Source organism: Cryptotermes secundus, unplaced genomic scaffold (assembly GCF_002891405.2).
Source record: "Cryptotermes secundus unplaced genomic scaffold, Csec_1.0 scaffold165, whole genome shotgun sequence".
In the NCBI taxonomy this organism is placed as follows: Eukaryota; Metazoa; Arthropoda; class Insecta; order Blattodea; family Kalotermitidae; genus Cryptotermes; species Cryptotermes secundus.
The window spans coordinates 15,997-29,791 of NW_019737087.1; the positions used below are offsets into that span (position 1 = coordinate 15,997).

The 13,795-nt window shown below is 38.9% G+C and overlaps 1 protein-coding gene across 3 annotated transcripts in view; it reads left to right on the forward strand.

Moving 5' to 3' along the window:
- The window catches only part of LOC111870043 (S phase cyclin A-associated protein in the endoplasmic reticulum), a gene marked incomplete at its 5' end in the record, with an annotated part of 200,597 nt that overhangs the window by 6,989 nt on the left and 179,813 nt on the right, over positions 1-13,795 (forward strand). For all 3 annotated transcript variants that reach the window (XM_033753659.1, XM_023861996.2, XM_033753660.1), the window contains 4 exon segments: positions 3,192-3,426; positions 4,247-4,868; positions 7,938-8,100; positions 11,517-11,676. In XM_033753659.1, the coding sequence (XP_033609550.1) occupies positions 3,192-3,426; positions 4,247-4,868; positions 7,938-8,100; positions 11,517-11,676 (1,180 nt within the window).

The window sequence follows — 13,795 nt, forward strand, 5'->3', positions numbered from 1 at the left end:
AGTTTTCAAATTTAGAGTTCTTAAATATTATGCTAGTGTCATCTGCATATAGAATTGGTTTAGATTTATTGTTGATGGTTTTAGATAGATCGTTTATGTAGAGAAGAAAAAGTAAGGGACCTAAAATTGATCCTTGTGGAACATCGTGCCTTATAATTCCCCAGTTTGAAAATGCATTATGACTGGAGTTTTTATTATTTATTTCAACTCTTTGATACCTGTTTTTGAAAACGTTGTGGGAGTCTACAAGCAGATCATTGTTCTCATTCTTCGATGAGTTACTGCTATGTTGGTAACCTTTCTTAAACTCATTTATTCCTCTATACAGGTCTCCAATGTTCTTGTTCATACTGTTCATTATGTACTCATTAATTTTGCCTTTCAGATATTCACTATTTTTATTGGTGAAATGCCTCCTGGCTTTATGTCTTATATTCTTCAGATTATCAAAATTTATTTGGCTTGAATCCTGTAAACACTGCAATTTGGCTTAGTTTCTTTGATCTAATAATTTTGAGCATCTACTGTCGATCCATGGCTTATACTTCTTCGGTTCAAAATAACCTAGACTCTCTTTGGCCAAAATTTTGATATTCTCTGTAATATTATTAATTCTATTAATATCCATCTCTCAATCTAATTTTTCCAAATCTATGAACGAATTTGAGATTTCAACATGATACTGCTCTTTACCCTCTGCCACATTCAATATCCTGAGATTGAACTTGTCCATATGAAATCTGTGTGTTATTTGTTTACTCTCTCTGTTCTCTCTAACTTTTTCCGCCACCACCAGATAGTGATTGGTGTCACAATCTGCTGCCCTGAACAATCAGATGTCAAGTACACTTGAATTTACATTTTCTTTCTATCAAAACATAGTCAATTTGATTGTGAATCTTTCTGTCAGGAGAGGTCTAAGTAAATTTATGAATGTTACGATGTGGGAACATCATACTTTTGACAGATTTTTGGATGTGGCAAAGTTTACTACTCTGACTCCATTATCATTACTAATATCATGTAAACTCTCATTCATATTTGTTGGTTTGAAAATTCTTTTTCTGCTTTCTTTTGCATTGAAATCTCTTAACAAAATTTTCATATGGTATTTAGGCAATTCATCAAATTCACATTTTAGTTCCTTGCAAAAACTTTTCTTCATGTCATCACTTCTATCCTTTGTCTGGGCATGAACGTTCAGAACCACGATATGTCATCAGCGACCTTTTAATGTCATGTATGTCATCTTATCACTAACAAAGTCTACCCCTTAAGCTGCTGATATGATTCTCTTATGCAAAAAAAAAATGTACCCAATATGTGATTCTCATTCCCCTTTCCATAGAAAAGTATGTATTCACATGCTGGTTCATTGCCACCTCTGTCCCATCTGACCTCCTGTTCTCCCACTAAATCTAACTTATAATCTGATTGTTCTTTCACAACTGCCATGGGTGAACCTGTGCATCACAGACTTCTTACATTCTGTTTACCAAATGTCATGTCCATTTTGCTTAGCTTAGCATATTTATCCAAAGAATCTGTCCAAATCTGAGGCCCTTTGTGACGTTTCTTAACAGGCTTATTTTTTATGGTGCACCGTTTCTGTATATACATTATGCTGTCCAATGTACACATAACAAATTGATAACATGTTCAATATGTGTCTTTGAAATTTCTTCTCATAGGCAGAATATCGTATATATAGGAAACATTTTAAATGCGATATAAATACATTATTCTTATTGTATTACTTTGAGGACCCAATGATTTTATTTTTTTTTTAGGTGGGAAAGAATTTTAAACTTGATTTTGAATCTGTTTCAGTCAGCACATTCCATAAAGAAATTCTTAACCAGGCACAACTTTCTGTCAATTTCTTATCCACTGTATTGACCAGCTATAGGTCTGTATACGGTGCCCGAGCAGAAACATATCGAAAATGGAAACAGATTTATGGAAGTGCCAGAAATTAAGTGTGACATGAGAATTGAAGGTCTGGACAGAATATCAGAATATCAGAATATCAGAAGTGCTTCATATTCTGACATAATACGTAAAATCACTGAGAATAGTGAATGGTAGCATGCTGAGAGAGAGAGAAAATTGTTGTGATCTCTAGCTTTTCCCATTAAAATTTCAATCCCAAAATTTTTTGATCAGATCTCATATGTCTGAATTCTTCTTTGCCTTGGTTGTTATCCTATAATGTAACATGTGCTTCACTAATACCATGAGAGTCTATGAAGCTCAACAGCTTTAAATTAATTTATGAGTCGACTATATGAAGACTACACTACATAGTTTTCCTTGTTCCTTGAATCGATCAGGCATGTCATTGTAAGAATTTGCACTCCAGCTTTGTATGTGAGAACTGTGTGGCTCAAAGCTCAGCCAGGAGATTAACACTCCTGAGAATTCTAATGGTTTTATGAAGTCTGTCCCCCCAAAATGCCATGAGTGTATCTTAGAAAGTGGTCACAGCCACATTTCCTGCAGTTTCCTCAGATCATTATTTATGTTCAATTTAAATGGCAGTGTCCATTGACCTAATAATCAATCAGCAAATGCTGTTTTATCTAGTATTTTTATTCACTCTTTCTTCTGTTGTGATTTTATTTTCTTTGAATCCTTCAAATACAACAGTATCAACTGAGGATACAGTGTGCTACATATGTGCTATATCATTTTTATGCTTTTAACTGGAAAATTGCACTTCTATACCAGAACATTTCTGTTAATATTCACTACGTTTACCAGTTTATTCTTCTCACTGTTATGAATGATCATGGCTACTCTGTATGGAAAAGCAGGCTGTATGTTACCAATAGAACTGTTGTATTAGACACAGAGTTCTGTAATATGTGTATTTTTTTAGATTCTGCAGAAAGAAAGTAAGGAATTTGTATCTTAGATAAACATTAAGTTTTAAACATAATATATGCGAATGCACATGCATTCCTGTGCATACATCTGAATGTCTGAATATTCGTGAACTCTCATCCAGGGGATATATTTTTCTGACATTGGAAGTGTTAAAAGTACTTCAAAGAATAATAGTGCTGTTTCTCTCCATTAAGTGTATCCTACTGATAAATATGGCACAGTTTTTGGTTTTCTGAACTAGACATGTATCAGATCCAAAGAATGTTAGTGATATACTACAGTAGTAAATGTTCTTTGTATAGTCTCGGCCTGGAGGTCAACAGTGTGGAGTTACAGCAATGTCACTTCGACCCAAAGTAGAAAACATTTCAGAGACTGGGTCTAGTTTGGACAAAAGAAATGGTTCCAACTCGTCCTTAAATAGTTCAACATCATCTGGTGCCCGAAGCTGGGCAGACAAGGTCAAGGGTAAAGAAGCTTCACGGACAACTGTCTCGGTTGAAGTACTGCCAAGGACAGGAACTGGGAATGAGGATGGTGTGTATCTTGTGAACATTATTCTAGTTGTGGCTTATGCCTTCACTTAACAGGTTATTGATGTTCCTAGTGTCTGCCCACTTTAGCAGTGGTGAAGGAGACCACTTGTGAACAAGTTTGCTGTTGTGAACCTTTACCTAAATTATTAACTAACTTTACAGTTGGTCAGAATATGATGGCACTGGTGCATGAAAGTCTTAATACATTTTTAGATCTTTTTTAATAAATACTGGCCACTTTGAATAGTGTCAATGTGTAATCAGGCAGGTGGTCCAGTTCATGTATGTTTTCTTCATTTGAGGCGTTAAATTGACTTGAAAATTTGAAAGGAATTTTTTTTATTGCTAGTGGGGTGGGACTAAGTCCCTTGTACTGTGGCCATTTCTGGCCTATTGTACCAGCCCTAGATGATAAGTGAGGATGATTGTGGAGCAATTGGTGGAATGAAGTTTGGCAGGGGAAACTGAAGTACTCAGAGAAAACCTGCCCCAGCGCCACTTTGTCCACCACAAATCCCACTTGACCAGACCCGGGATCGAACCAGGGCTGCCGCGGTGGGAAGCCAGTGACTAACCGCTTGAGCTATGGCGCCCCCTTGAGAGGAAGAAACCATTTGAGAAACCTAGACATAGATGGGATAACTGTGTTAAGATGGATCTTAGAGAGATAAATTATGGAGATGTGGACTCGATTTGTGTGTCTCATAGTAGGGATTGGTGATGAATCTCTGGGTCCCATATAAAGTGGTTAAGTTCTTGACAAGCTGAGTAATGACTGCTCTAAGGAGTTAGTTATGCTTACATTTAATTTTTTGTTGCAGATGATACACAGGGCTGGGAGACTGTGAAAAGCAGATCCCGTTCACGTGTGTCTCCAGCTAGCAAAGTGGAAGGGTTAAGTTCATCCCTGTCACTCAGTGCCAGCAGCATCAAGTGCCGTCCGTTAGAAAGAAAAGGCAGTGTTGGCGTGTCTTCACGGGTATATACCGCAAAATCCCGATTCCAGCAGCCAAGTGCTGCAACTTCACTTCCGGCTCTGGCTCTAGTAGAGGTAGAAGTGCAACCACAGTCACTTAAAGATGGGAAGAAAATTGCTGAAGTGAAGAGAAATGTTCCTACATTGACATTTACACAGAGAAACAGTACTAGTATTGCCAAGATGAAGAAGGATGTCAAAGATATTAAAGAAGATAACAATAAAAAGTTGCTAAAATCGATCAAAACCTCATCGCTTTCAAATAAAAATGTAAACGGAGAAGGAAAGAATGAGAAACACATAAAATCAGAAGATGCTGGTAACAAAAGAATTTCCAAAATTACATTGGATTCTGATGACAACAGAGAAAAAGGACATTTAGCACAAACTTTGATGAAGAAAGACAATGATGAATTAGAAATTATTGACTATAAAATTGAGGATGAACAGGAAGAAAAAGTTGTTAGGTAATGTCATATGTTAAAATCATCTCTTTGATATTATGTGGATAGAAAGGTGGAATAAACATGGATTGATGGAGGGACCAAGAGTTAGATGGATAGAGAGTATTTATAACATTTCATATTACACTCAACTCTTGATTATCTGGGATAATGGTGGGGATGGAAATCAGGATTAATCGAAAACCCGGTTAAGACAAATATTATTAAAAGTAGTACTGTAATACTTTACCTTCATAATACTATAGGCCTACCTGTATATAAATTTATTCAACCTCATTTTTATGTCATCTCATGGCCTATTTAGTACTTTTTTTACATTACACTGAAGTATGAATTAGTTATTTCAATCAGTGTTCAACAACATCCAACACTTTTTACGAATATTCACACTTAACACTTAAAGAAATTTAATATTGTCATTTGCTTTTTCACGGCATTTTTCTTTTTACGGATATCCGTACGAAGCCTACGTAATATTAGCTTGTCACTTAATATACTGTTCTCTGCACTCTCAAGACAGTCTAGTAACGATTCCAAATGATTAAGAGCAGCACCATGTGATATTTTCTTACTAGCAGCACTGTCCACCTCTTCCTCATTCTCACTTTCATCCCGCTATTCTGGCTGCACCCCAACTGAACTTATGATTTCGTCACTGCTTAACATTTCGAAGCCTGGCTCACATGAGTCACAGTCAAACCACTCTCTTATATTTTCCTCGATGACTTCTTCACCACCATGAACTTGGTTAGACAAGTTTGTCAGTTCTATGGCTATATCATTTTCACTGAATCCATGGATTTTGTCATCTTCATTAGTGATGAAAGGCATCAGTTTCTTCCATGAATTTTTCAATACAGATGGCTTTACTGTATCCCACACAGTTGAAATCTCATATGACATCTAACATTGAAAAAGACTTCCAGAAACACGTCAGATCATTGCCTTCATCGATGTGCTTTTGTAGCAAATTTGATCTGTAGATTCTCTTCATACTTGAGATAACTCCTTGATCCATTGGTTGGATAAGTGTGGTAACATTAGGAGGAAAATATTTCACAAAAATATTTCCATCATCTGACCTCAGGAGACTTTCGTTAGGATGTGAGGACGCATCTTCAATGAGGAGCACAGCTTTCTCGGGTAAGCCTTGGGATTTTAGATGGTCACGAACTTGAGGCACAAATTTAAAATCAAATGATTCTTTAAATATTGCTCTATTCATCCAAGCTCCTTTCTGATTAAAATAAAGGATAGGCAGACTCGAAGCTACTGTTCCTTTAAAAGAAGGTGGTCTTTTCACTTTGCTGATAACTACTGGTGTTCGTTTGTGTTTTCCTGATGCATTAGAACAGCACAAGGCTGTCAGTCTCTCCTTACTGGATTTGTGACTTGGAGCCTGTCTTTCATTTTGAAATGCGAACGTTCTGGTTGGCAAGCATTTCCAATAAATACCCATTTCATCGGCATTATAGATTTGTATTAGAGTCAATTTTACCGGCCACACAACATATGACGTGTGGTCGGTAAAATTGACTCTAATGTTAATTAAATACACAACAGGATGCAAGAAACAATTAAAATTATAGATTTGTTCTGGCAGCAGATTTTCACTTTTCACGAAACTATCAAAATTGGTGCAAAATTGAACTGATGATGACAAGTCCCCTGACAGTTTCTCACCTTGAATACTAATTTCTCGTATTCCATGACGCTGCTTGAAATGTGTTAGCCAACCGGAAGAAGCATCAAAACTTCCTTGTAGTTCAAGTGCTTCAGAAAAAATTTTTTCTTGTTTAGCACGAACTGCTCCTGTTATTGTTGATCCCTGTGCCCCTACAAGGATTTCATCACAGAGTCCTCATTAAGCTTTAGATTGCAGGCTGTGTGTGTGTGTGTGTGTGTGTGCGCGCGTGCGTGTGCGTGTGTCCTGTCTAGTTAGAATAAAGTTGCATTCTTTGTTGCTGTTCACTGAAGATATGGGTATCTTGGATAGGGCAGGACTGAGTACTCTATTCCTCAGTCTCAAATCAGCATTTCAGTCTCACCATGTGGTGGTAAGCTCGAAGTTGAAGGAAGAGGCTCTCTGACATGAGGCAGTCAAAGCTTTTCTCTGGAGGACCTTTGGATAAACTCTTAGGGATCTGTTCACTTTTGACCATATAGGCTGGTAACAGAATTGTAGGCTGTCTGTGATACACTGAGGCACCGTCTGTTGGAAAAGGCCTTGTGTAGGAAATGTGGGGAGAAGGAGGAATTCTCATACCACACACATCAGTTCCCATCTTTGACTTAGCATGGAATAGAGATATGATTGAATCTGATGGATATCAGGAGGGTTTCAGTCAGGATGGTTTTGGCTGTAGCATTACAGTCAGGGCCCTTTGTAGGACCGTAACAAGATCAAGGGTGCATAGTGGATCCAGTAAGGTGAGAGTGTTTGTGGCAGCTGAGGTTGTCCCCTCAAGTAAATACAGATATGAATATTGAAGCTGTAGGTCCTCTCTACTGGCCATCCAGGGACACTAGTGTCTGCCTCCACTGTTACCGTATCTTACCAATTGACTTTGCTGTGGAAGGTATATGTTATAAAGCCAAGAAGACCATTGCCACAGTAACAACACTACTTCTGGAAGTACAGTTAAGACTTAGCCTTGGTATCAGCTGCTCTCTAAACATTTTATCCCATGTGCTGTGTGTTTTGATAGCACATTTATGTTGGGATCTATGGGAAATTCACTGACAGAATCATAATTGATGGAGTTAATGATGTTATGCTACGTCCTCATACCTTCTCCTCCTCCTCCTCTTCCTCCTGTCTCCATGACAGTCGAGCATGTTCCAACATCACATACTTCTTCCATCTTTTGTGAGGTCTTTAGTTCTGTCAAAGTGGTGGTTCAGATTTTCCCAGTGATCATCTGTTTAGCACCGATTGAATTTTCATAAACTTAATGAGAAAATTTCTTACATGTGATATATTTAAATTGATTTCATTGCTTTTCATATTAATATAGATGTAACACGTTGCTTTTCTTTAATTTAAACATAACTGTATATGTCTCCTTTTAGGAAAAATAGTACCGATGCAATAATATTGGATGTTCAGCTTGAAGATATTCTAGAAGAGAAGAACTTGTTCAATGAAGAAGAGCTCAGGAAAAGTAAGGAATTGTGTGCAGAGGAAGCAATGCTGAGGAAAGAAATTTATGAACTAGAAAGTACAGAAATTGAGGTAAATATAATTTTAATATCTTTTTGCATATATATAAATGTGATATTCACAGATAAGATTAATGGCTCTCATATGTCATTTCACTTTTTATCTTTCTGAGATTATGATCCATTCACATTTTCGCCATGGTGGTACATCCTATGACAGCCTTCTTCACTCTTCTCTCTCCTATTCATATGAGCCTTCATTCTGTATCTGTGGCTGCTATTTCTCTGCTCTGTTTTTTATATCCTTGATTTTTCTGCCATGTCCTTGGTTTCCCATGTTACATATTTGAATTGTCATTTTTGAGGCTGTTAGATGGTTATGCATGTGTAACACATCTCTGTATGACTTCCCAAATTTGGCCAACTTTTCATGGATGTGTATGTATTTATGTGTGTTTTTGTGCATGTGCCTATGCATGACTGTGTGTGTGTGTGTGCTCACGCATGCACGTATGAGAGAGAGAAGAAGCTGGAGAGTGAGTCAATATTTAAAACAATGATATCACACCAGCGACCTTTTAGTATTATGTATGACATCCTATCACAAACAAACTCTCCCCTCTTAACTGCTGATATGATTCTCTATGTACTAGAAAACCTGTACCTAATTCATGATTCTCAGTCCCCTTTCCATAGAAAAATGTATATTCACCTGCTGGTTCCTTACCACCACTGTCCCATATGATGTCCTATACTCCCATTAAATTTAACTTATATTTTGATATTTCTTTCTCCATCATCTTCAGTGAACCTACCCCCATAGACTTCTTGCTTTCCATGTCCTAAATCTTATGCCTCTTTAGCCTTGTCTTTTAAAAGAAAAATTATTGTCATGTTAGGGAGTGTGACTATAGATGGGGTGTCTGTTGGTAATTGGTTTTATTGACCAATTTCTGATCGTAACTACAAATAATTATAGTGCTGTTGCTAATTCACTGACTCTGCAGTTCACATACTACGTTTTCTCAGTTTATTTTCACTAGCTGTTTCTTGGTAATGTATCCTAACAGGGTCCTCTGCTTTTGTCCTTACTGACTGGCAAATGCCTCACAACTGACTAAACTCAAAGTCAAAGTCACTTTGCGACTGATGGTCAGTCAGTCAAGATAGGGCTCATGACCAGTTATTTATTACTGTTTGACAGTTATGGCCTTGTTTGGTGGGGGGCTCTCTAATGAGAGGACAGATCTGTTTTGTATATCCTGCTGGCAGTTGCCAGTACAGTCTTTCTCGGGTCTGAGTCCCTTGAGACTCGCGACCATATTTTACTGCCTCAGACTTGAGACTACCCTTTTCGTCGCCTCCTGCAACTCGCAGGGTAAAGGTCTCCACACAAGAGGACTGACTGAACTGTAAACTTATCCCGCTTATAACCCCTTGGCACGGACTGCATAGAGAACACTGTTCCTCTGCTGCTGTTCAGTTGTTTCCAAGGGATCATGTCTGTTTGAGAAACCGTTACTCAGTAATGGCTGTTGTATATTTGCATGTCTCACGCTCATTGCCCAGCAACAGGTCCACATGCTACATTATAAAAAAATCTATTTGCACTTCTGTTACTATTATAAAAAGTCAGTAGATACAGGAAACCCATGAAATACTTGCAGTACAGATGTGAAGACTGTAGAATTTGCCGCCATCCTTTCTGGTTGTAGGCATGCTGTCATATTCGATGTTTTGGCTGGTATTGCAGCTATCTACCGCTTTTCACTTTTTTCATCAAATTTCCTGGCTGATTGTCCAAGAGATGAAAATAAATCTTTATCCCATGGTCATAAACAGGTGATAGGTTGACATGACAATGGTGTAGGGCTTTACAGATGGACTACTTTGAGAACAGGATTAGGCTATAATTTGGGTTTGGGGAGTTAATGTAGCAGTATTGTGGGAAACCCATAACTGAATTGAATCATATATGCTTAATTTGACACTTGGATGCGTGTAAGTTGCCTTGTTACTGCAACTGTTGACCGAACCTGTTTGTGTCACTGCTACCTCCTGACCACCCCATTGCGTGGGCCACCCTCACATAGTTCCCTTTCCAGAAGCGCACATTCCTTTCTCTTAAGAGACATTGCATCTGGGCCTGTTGTTGCCTTCCATGGGATCAGTGCATGCAGACTGGACTCCAACAATCAGGCAACCACCTGCATCCAGCAGTTCCTAAAATACTTGTAATTGATTGGGAGGATGAATGTATGGTTAAAAGTTTGTAGATAAATGTACTGTAATATAACAGAATTAACATTGTGGAAATAGGACTCACCACTTCTCTTAAATGTTAATATATTTATTAGTATTTTTAAGTACGTGGGTTACTTCAAAAGTCATGGCAACTAATTTTTGGGGGGGCAAACACATTACATTGAAGAAAGTTCAAAATATACTTATGAAAGGGCATGATGTACCCCTCTGACTGGCTTAGTCAGATCAGGTAGATGTGAAGGGGCGTAGGTATAGTAGGCAAGAAAAATTGCACATTACGGAATGACCTTTTTTTCATTCTTTAATCCTCAAAAAATTCAATTGTGATTAAGAAATAAAAAACCCAATAAATCAGTGTTTCATGTTTCATCGATGGAAATTATCCGATTCAAGAAATTGTGTCCTTCAATTTCATATCGTTCGAGGTTCACACAACTTGTTTCATAACATGTCCACTTTTGAACTTCGTTTAATTCGTGTGCAATCTTGTGCATGTGTAGGTGTTTTCGTAAAATTCGATGCACAGTTGCCTGCTCAATCCCTGTATGTCTCTCTAACTCCTTCAGTGACCAGTGCCTATCTTCCTCCATGCACTGGGTGATCACGGCATGAGAAACATCGGTATGAACGGACACAGGGCGTCCCCTACCTTGCAAGTCGGCATTTGCTTCTCTTCCATGTTGGAATGCTTCTGTCCACCATGCAACAGTTCTGTATGGTAGAGCACGATCAGCCAGAGCTTCCACAAGCTCTGAGGGACATTCATTCACATTTCTGCCGTGAAGCACTGCTATTTTCACATAACAACACTGTTCCAGCCGTCTAATGTTCATTCTTGACGAAGGTTATGATCACACTGACTTCGCGCTGGACTCGCTTTGTTGTCCTTGGACTTCCGCATCATCTAGCAGCATCATTAGAAATCAGACGTTGCTGTCTCTCAGCTACAATTTTGGAAATTTTGGTTGGAGCTTTCAAAATTTAGGAAAAATTATGTTGCCATGACTTTTGAAGTAAACCACGTATATTTATAATCTCACACCATACCAAGCTGTAAATTTCCATTTGGAATAGTGCATGTTGCCATAATGAAATTGAAAAGGAATTTACTATTTTCCCCTCCAAGTTCTTTGATAGTGAAAGGTGAAAATTCAGTACCACACTGTGAAGTGGAAAATTGACTGTAGAATTCTGTTTGGATGATTGTATGATGCTAATTAACAGGCAGACACAGAAACAGATGAAACAGAAACAGATGGAGAGGCAACAGTTGGACCGGAAGAGGATGACGAAGAACGGCAGAAGGAAGTGACAGAAATTCAGAACAGCTTGATTCCAGAAGACACCATGACATTGGAAGCACGATATGAAACTCAGTTAGAGGGTATGGATATTTGATTAGTTGGGTACTGATGGAACTTTCTGAGGTATTTTTACTATAGAGTATGCAAAATTACACAGCACATTGTACTGTTTTCTTTCCTTAGATATACTCACATGCTAGAGCGACTCTTGATGGGGTTTTGGATTGGTGATTGGAATTATTGACATGCAACTTGTGACTACACTTAACACTTCGCGGACCAGACGCCTAGGCCTAGGCGTTTGGGTTTTAAATGTGGCAGACCTGTCGTCTAGATTTAGGCTTTTAGGACACGTTATGTTGCAACACACTATTCCTCGCTTTGGTGACCACGTGTCTGTAAAAGTACTGTGTAGTTGACCTTCGGAATGTTTGTTTTCCGAGTCAGCAACGTGACCACTCTCTATTCCCCTCTCACTCTAAAGAAAAGTCCCTTTGTTCAAGTTGAAGCTTCTATGTGTGAGGCAAGATATTCTCAGGGTCAACATGGCTCAGAGATGAAAGCAGTTGAAGGCCGTGCGAGCTCTCGGAGAAGAAGAATCTGTGATTTGATCTCTGATGAGTTATCTGACTTGCCAACTGCTTCGTCTTCTGATAGCGAGGGCAGTGTCAGTGGCAGTGACAGGGGCCCCCAAAATATTGTGACCAGAAGAGAAAGTGAATGTGACGGTGAGAGCTCCGATGAAAGTGCGAGTGCTAGCATTGTGGGGACAGCCACATGGGGTAAAGTGGACAAAACACCCACTTTGGGAAAGTTTACTGGTGATCCAGGGATGAGACAAATGCCATCGGACCCTACGCAAGTGTCTGAACAGGATGAAGGGGGACATTCTTCTTCAGTCCTGGAGGGATACTCGCGTTGTGAATATGATTTCCACTGTTCACAATTCGAGCGTGGTCGATGTTCAAAGACGACATGGGCAAGTGAAGAAGAAGCCTCTTTGTATTTCTCAGTACAATATGTTCATGAAGGGAGTTGATAGAGCCAACCATTACTTGGCCTATTATTCCCTTCCTAGGAAAACAGTAAAATGGATGAAGAAAGTTGCCTTGTGGCTTATAAATTGTGCCCTTTTCAATTCATTTTTGGTTTTCAAAGAGCTAAACGAAAATTCAACTTTGAAATACAAGGCATTTCTCATGAATTTGGCAAAAGCCTGGGCTACAGACCTCACGGTGGCGGCAGAACCTGTGTCAGACACAGACGTAGTACGACCGGGACCATCTAGTCCCACCCCATGGAGGCCTCATATGGACCCCCTTAGGTGACTCTCGGGTGATATGCAGAAACATACCCTCGTGAAAATTGTGATGAGTGAACAATCGACGGGGAAGTATCCTTCTAGGCAGTGCCGTGTGTGCGCCGTGCACAAGAAGCGAAGCAAGACTTCCTACGTCTGAAAGTTCTGCGTCATGCCTCTTCACAGAGGGGAATGTTTCCAGAAATATCACACTCTGAAGCACTTCTAGGAGCTCTGGTAAGTCTTCTCCAAAAATTTTAGTTCATAAATTAATTAGGAGATTTTATATTAATTTTTAAAGTGAACAGTGCACAAGTTAGGGTAGTAGGTTTAAAAACACCAGTCCCCAGGGCGATTTAAATATTTAAATCACCGGTCTGCAAAGTGTTAATTATAGTGCCATTCCTAATCTCCCCACTTTACAGATCACTACAGTACATGCCAAGTCTTTTCAGTTTCGTGTGTCTTCACCAATGGTTGCTTGGTAATGGCTTCAGCATTGGCTATTCGTCTGCGGCAATGCTCAGTTCCTCTTCGAATGGCGGCTCCTTTACGAGGGGGGACCCAAAAATAAGGAATTTATTTTTGTTATTTTTTATTTTTGCATTTTTATTGAACTGTATATTAGTCCCCTTCAAAGTATTGTCCATGTGCATTAATGCACTTGTCCCAACGCTTTTGCCACTGCTCAAAACAGTGCTGGAATTCTTGAGGCTGGATACTGTTCAAAGCCTTTAGCGTGTTTTCTTTGACTTCATCCACATCACGGAATCGCTTTGCTTTCAGACTTCTCTTCATCCGTGGAAACAAAAAAAAAGTCCGGAGCCAGGTTGGGTGAGTAAGGTGGATGAGGCACAATCACCATGTTGTTGCTTGTCAAAAACTGTCAGACCGTGAAA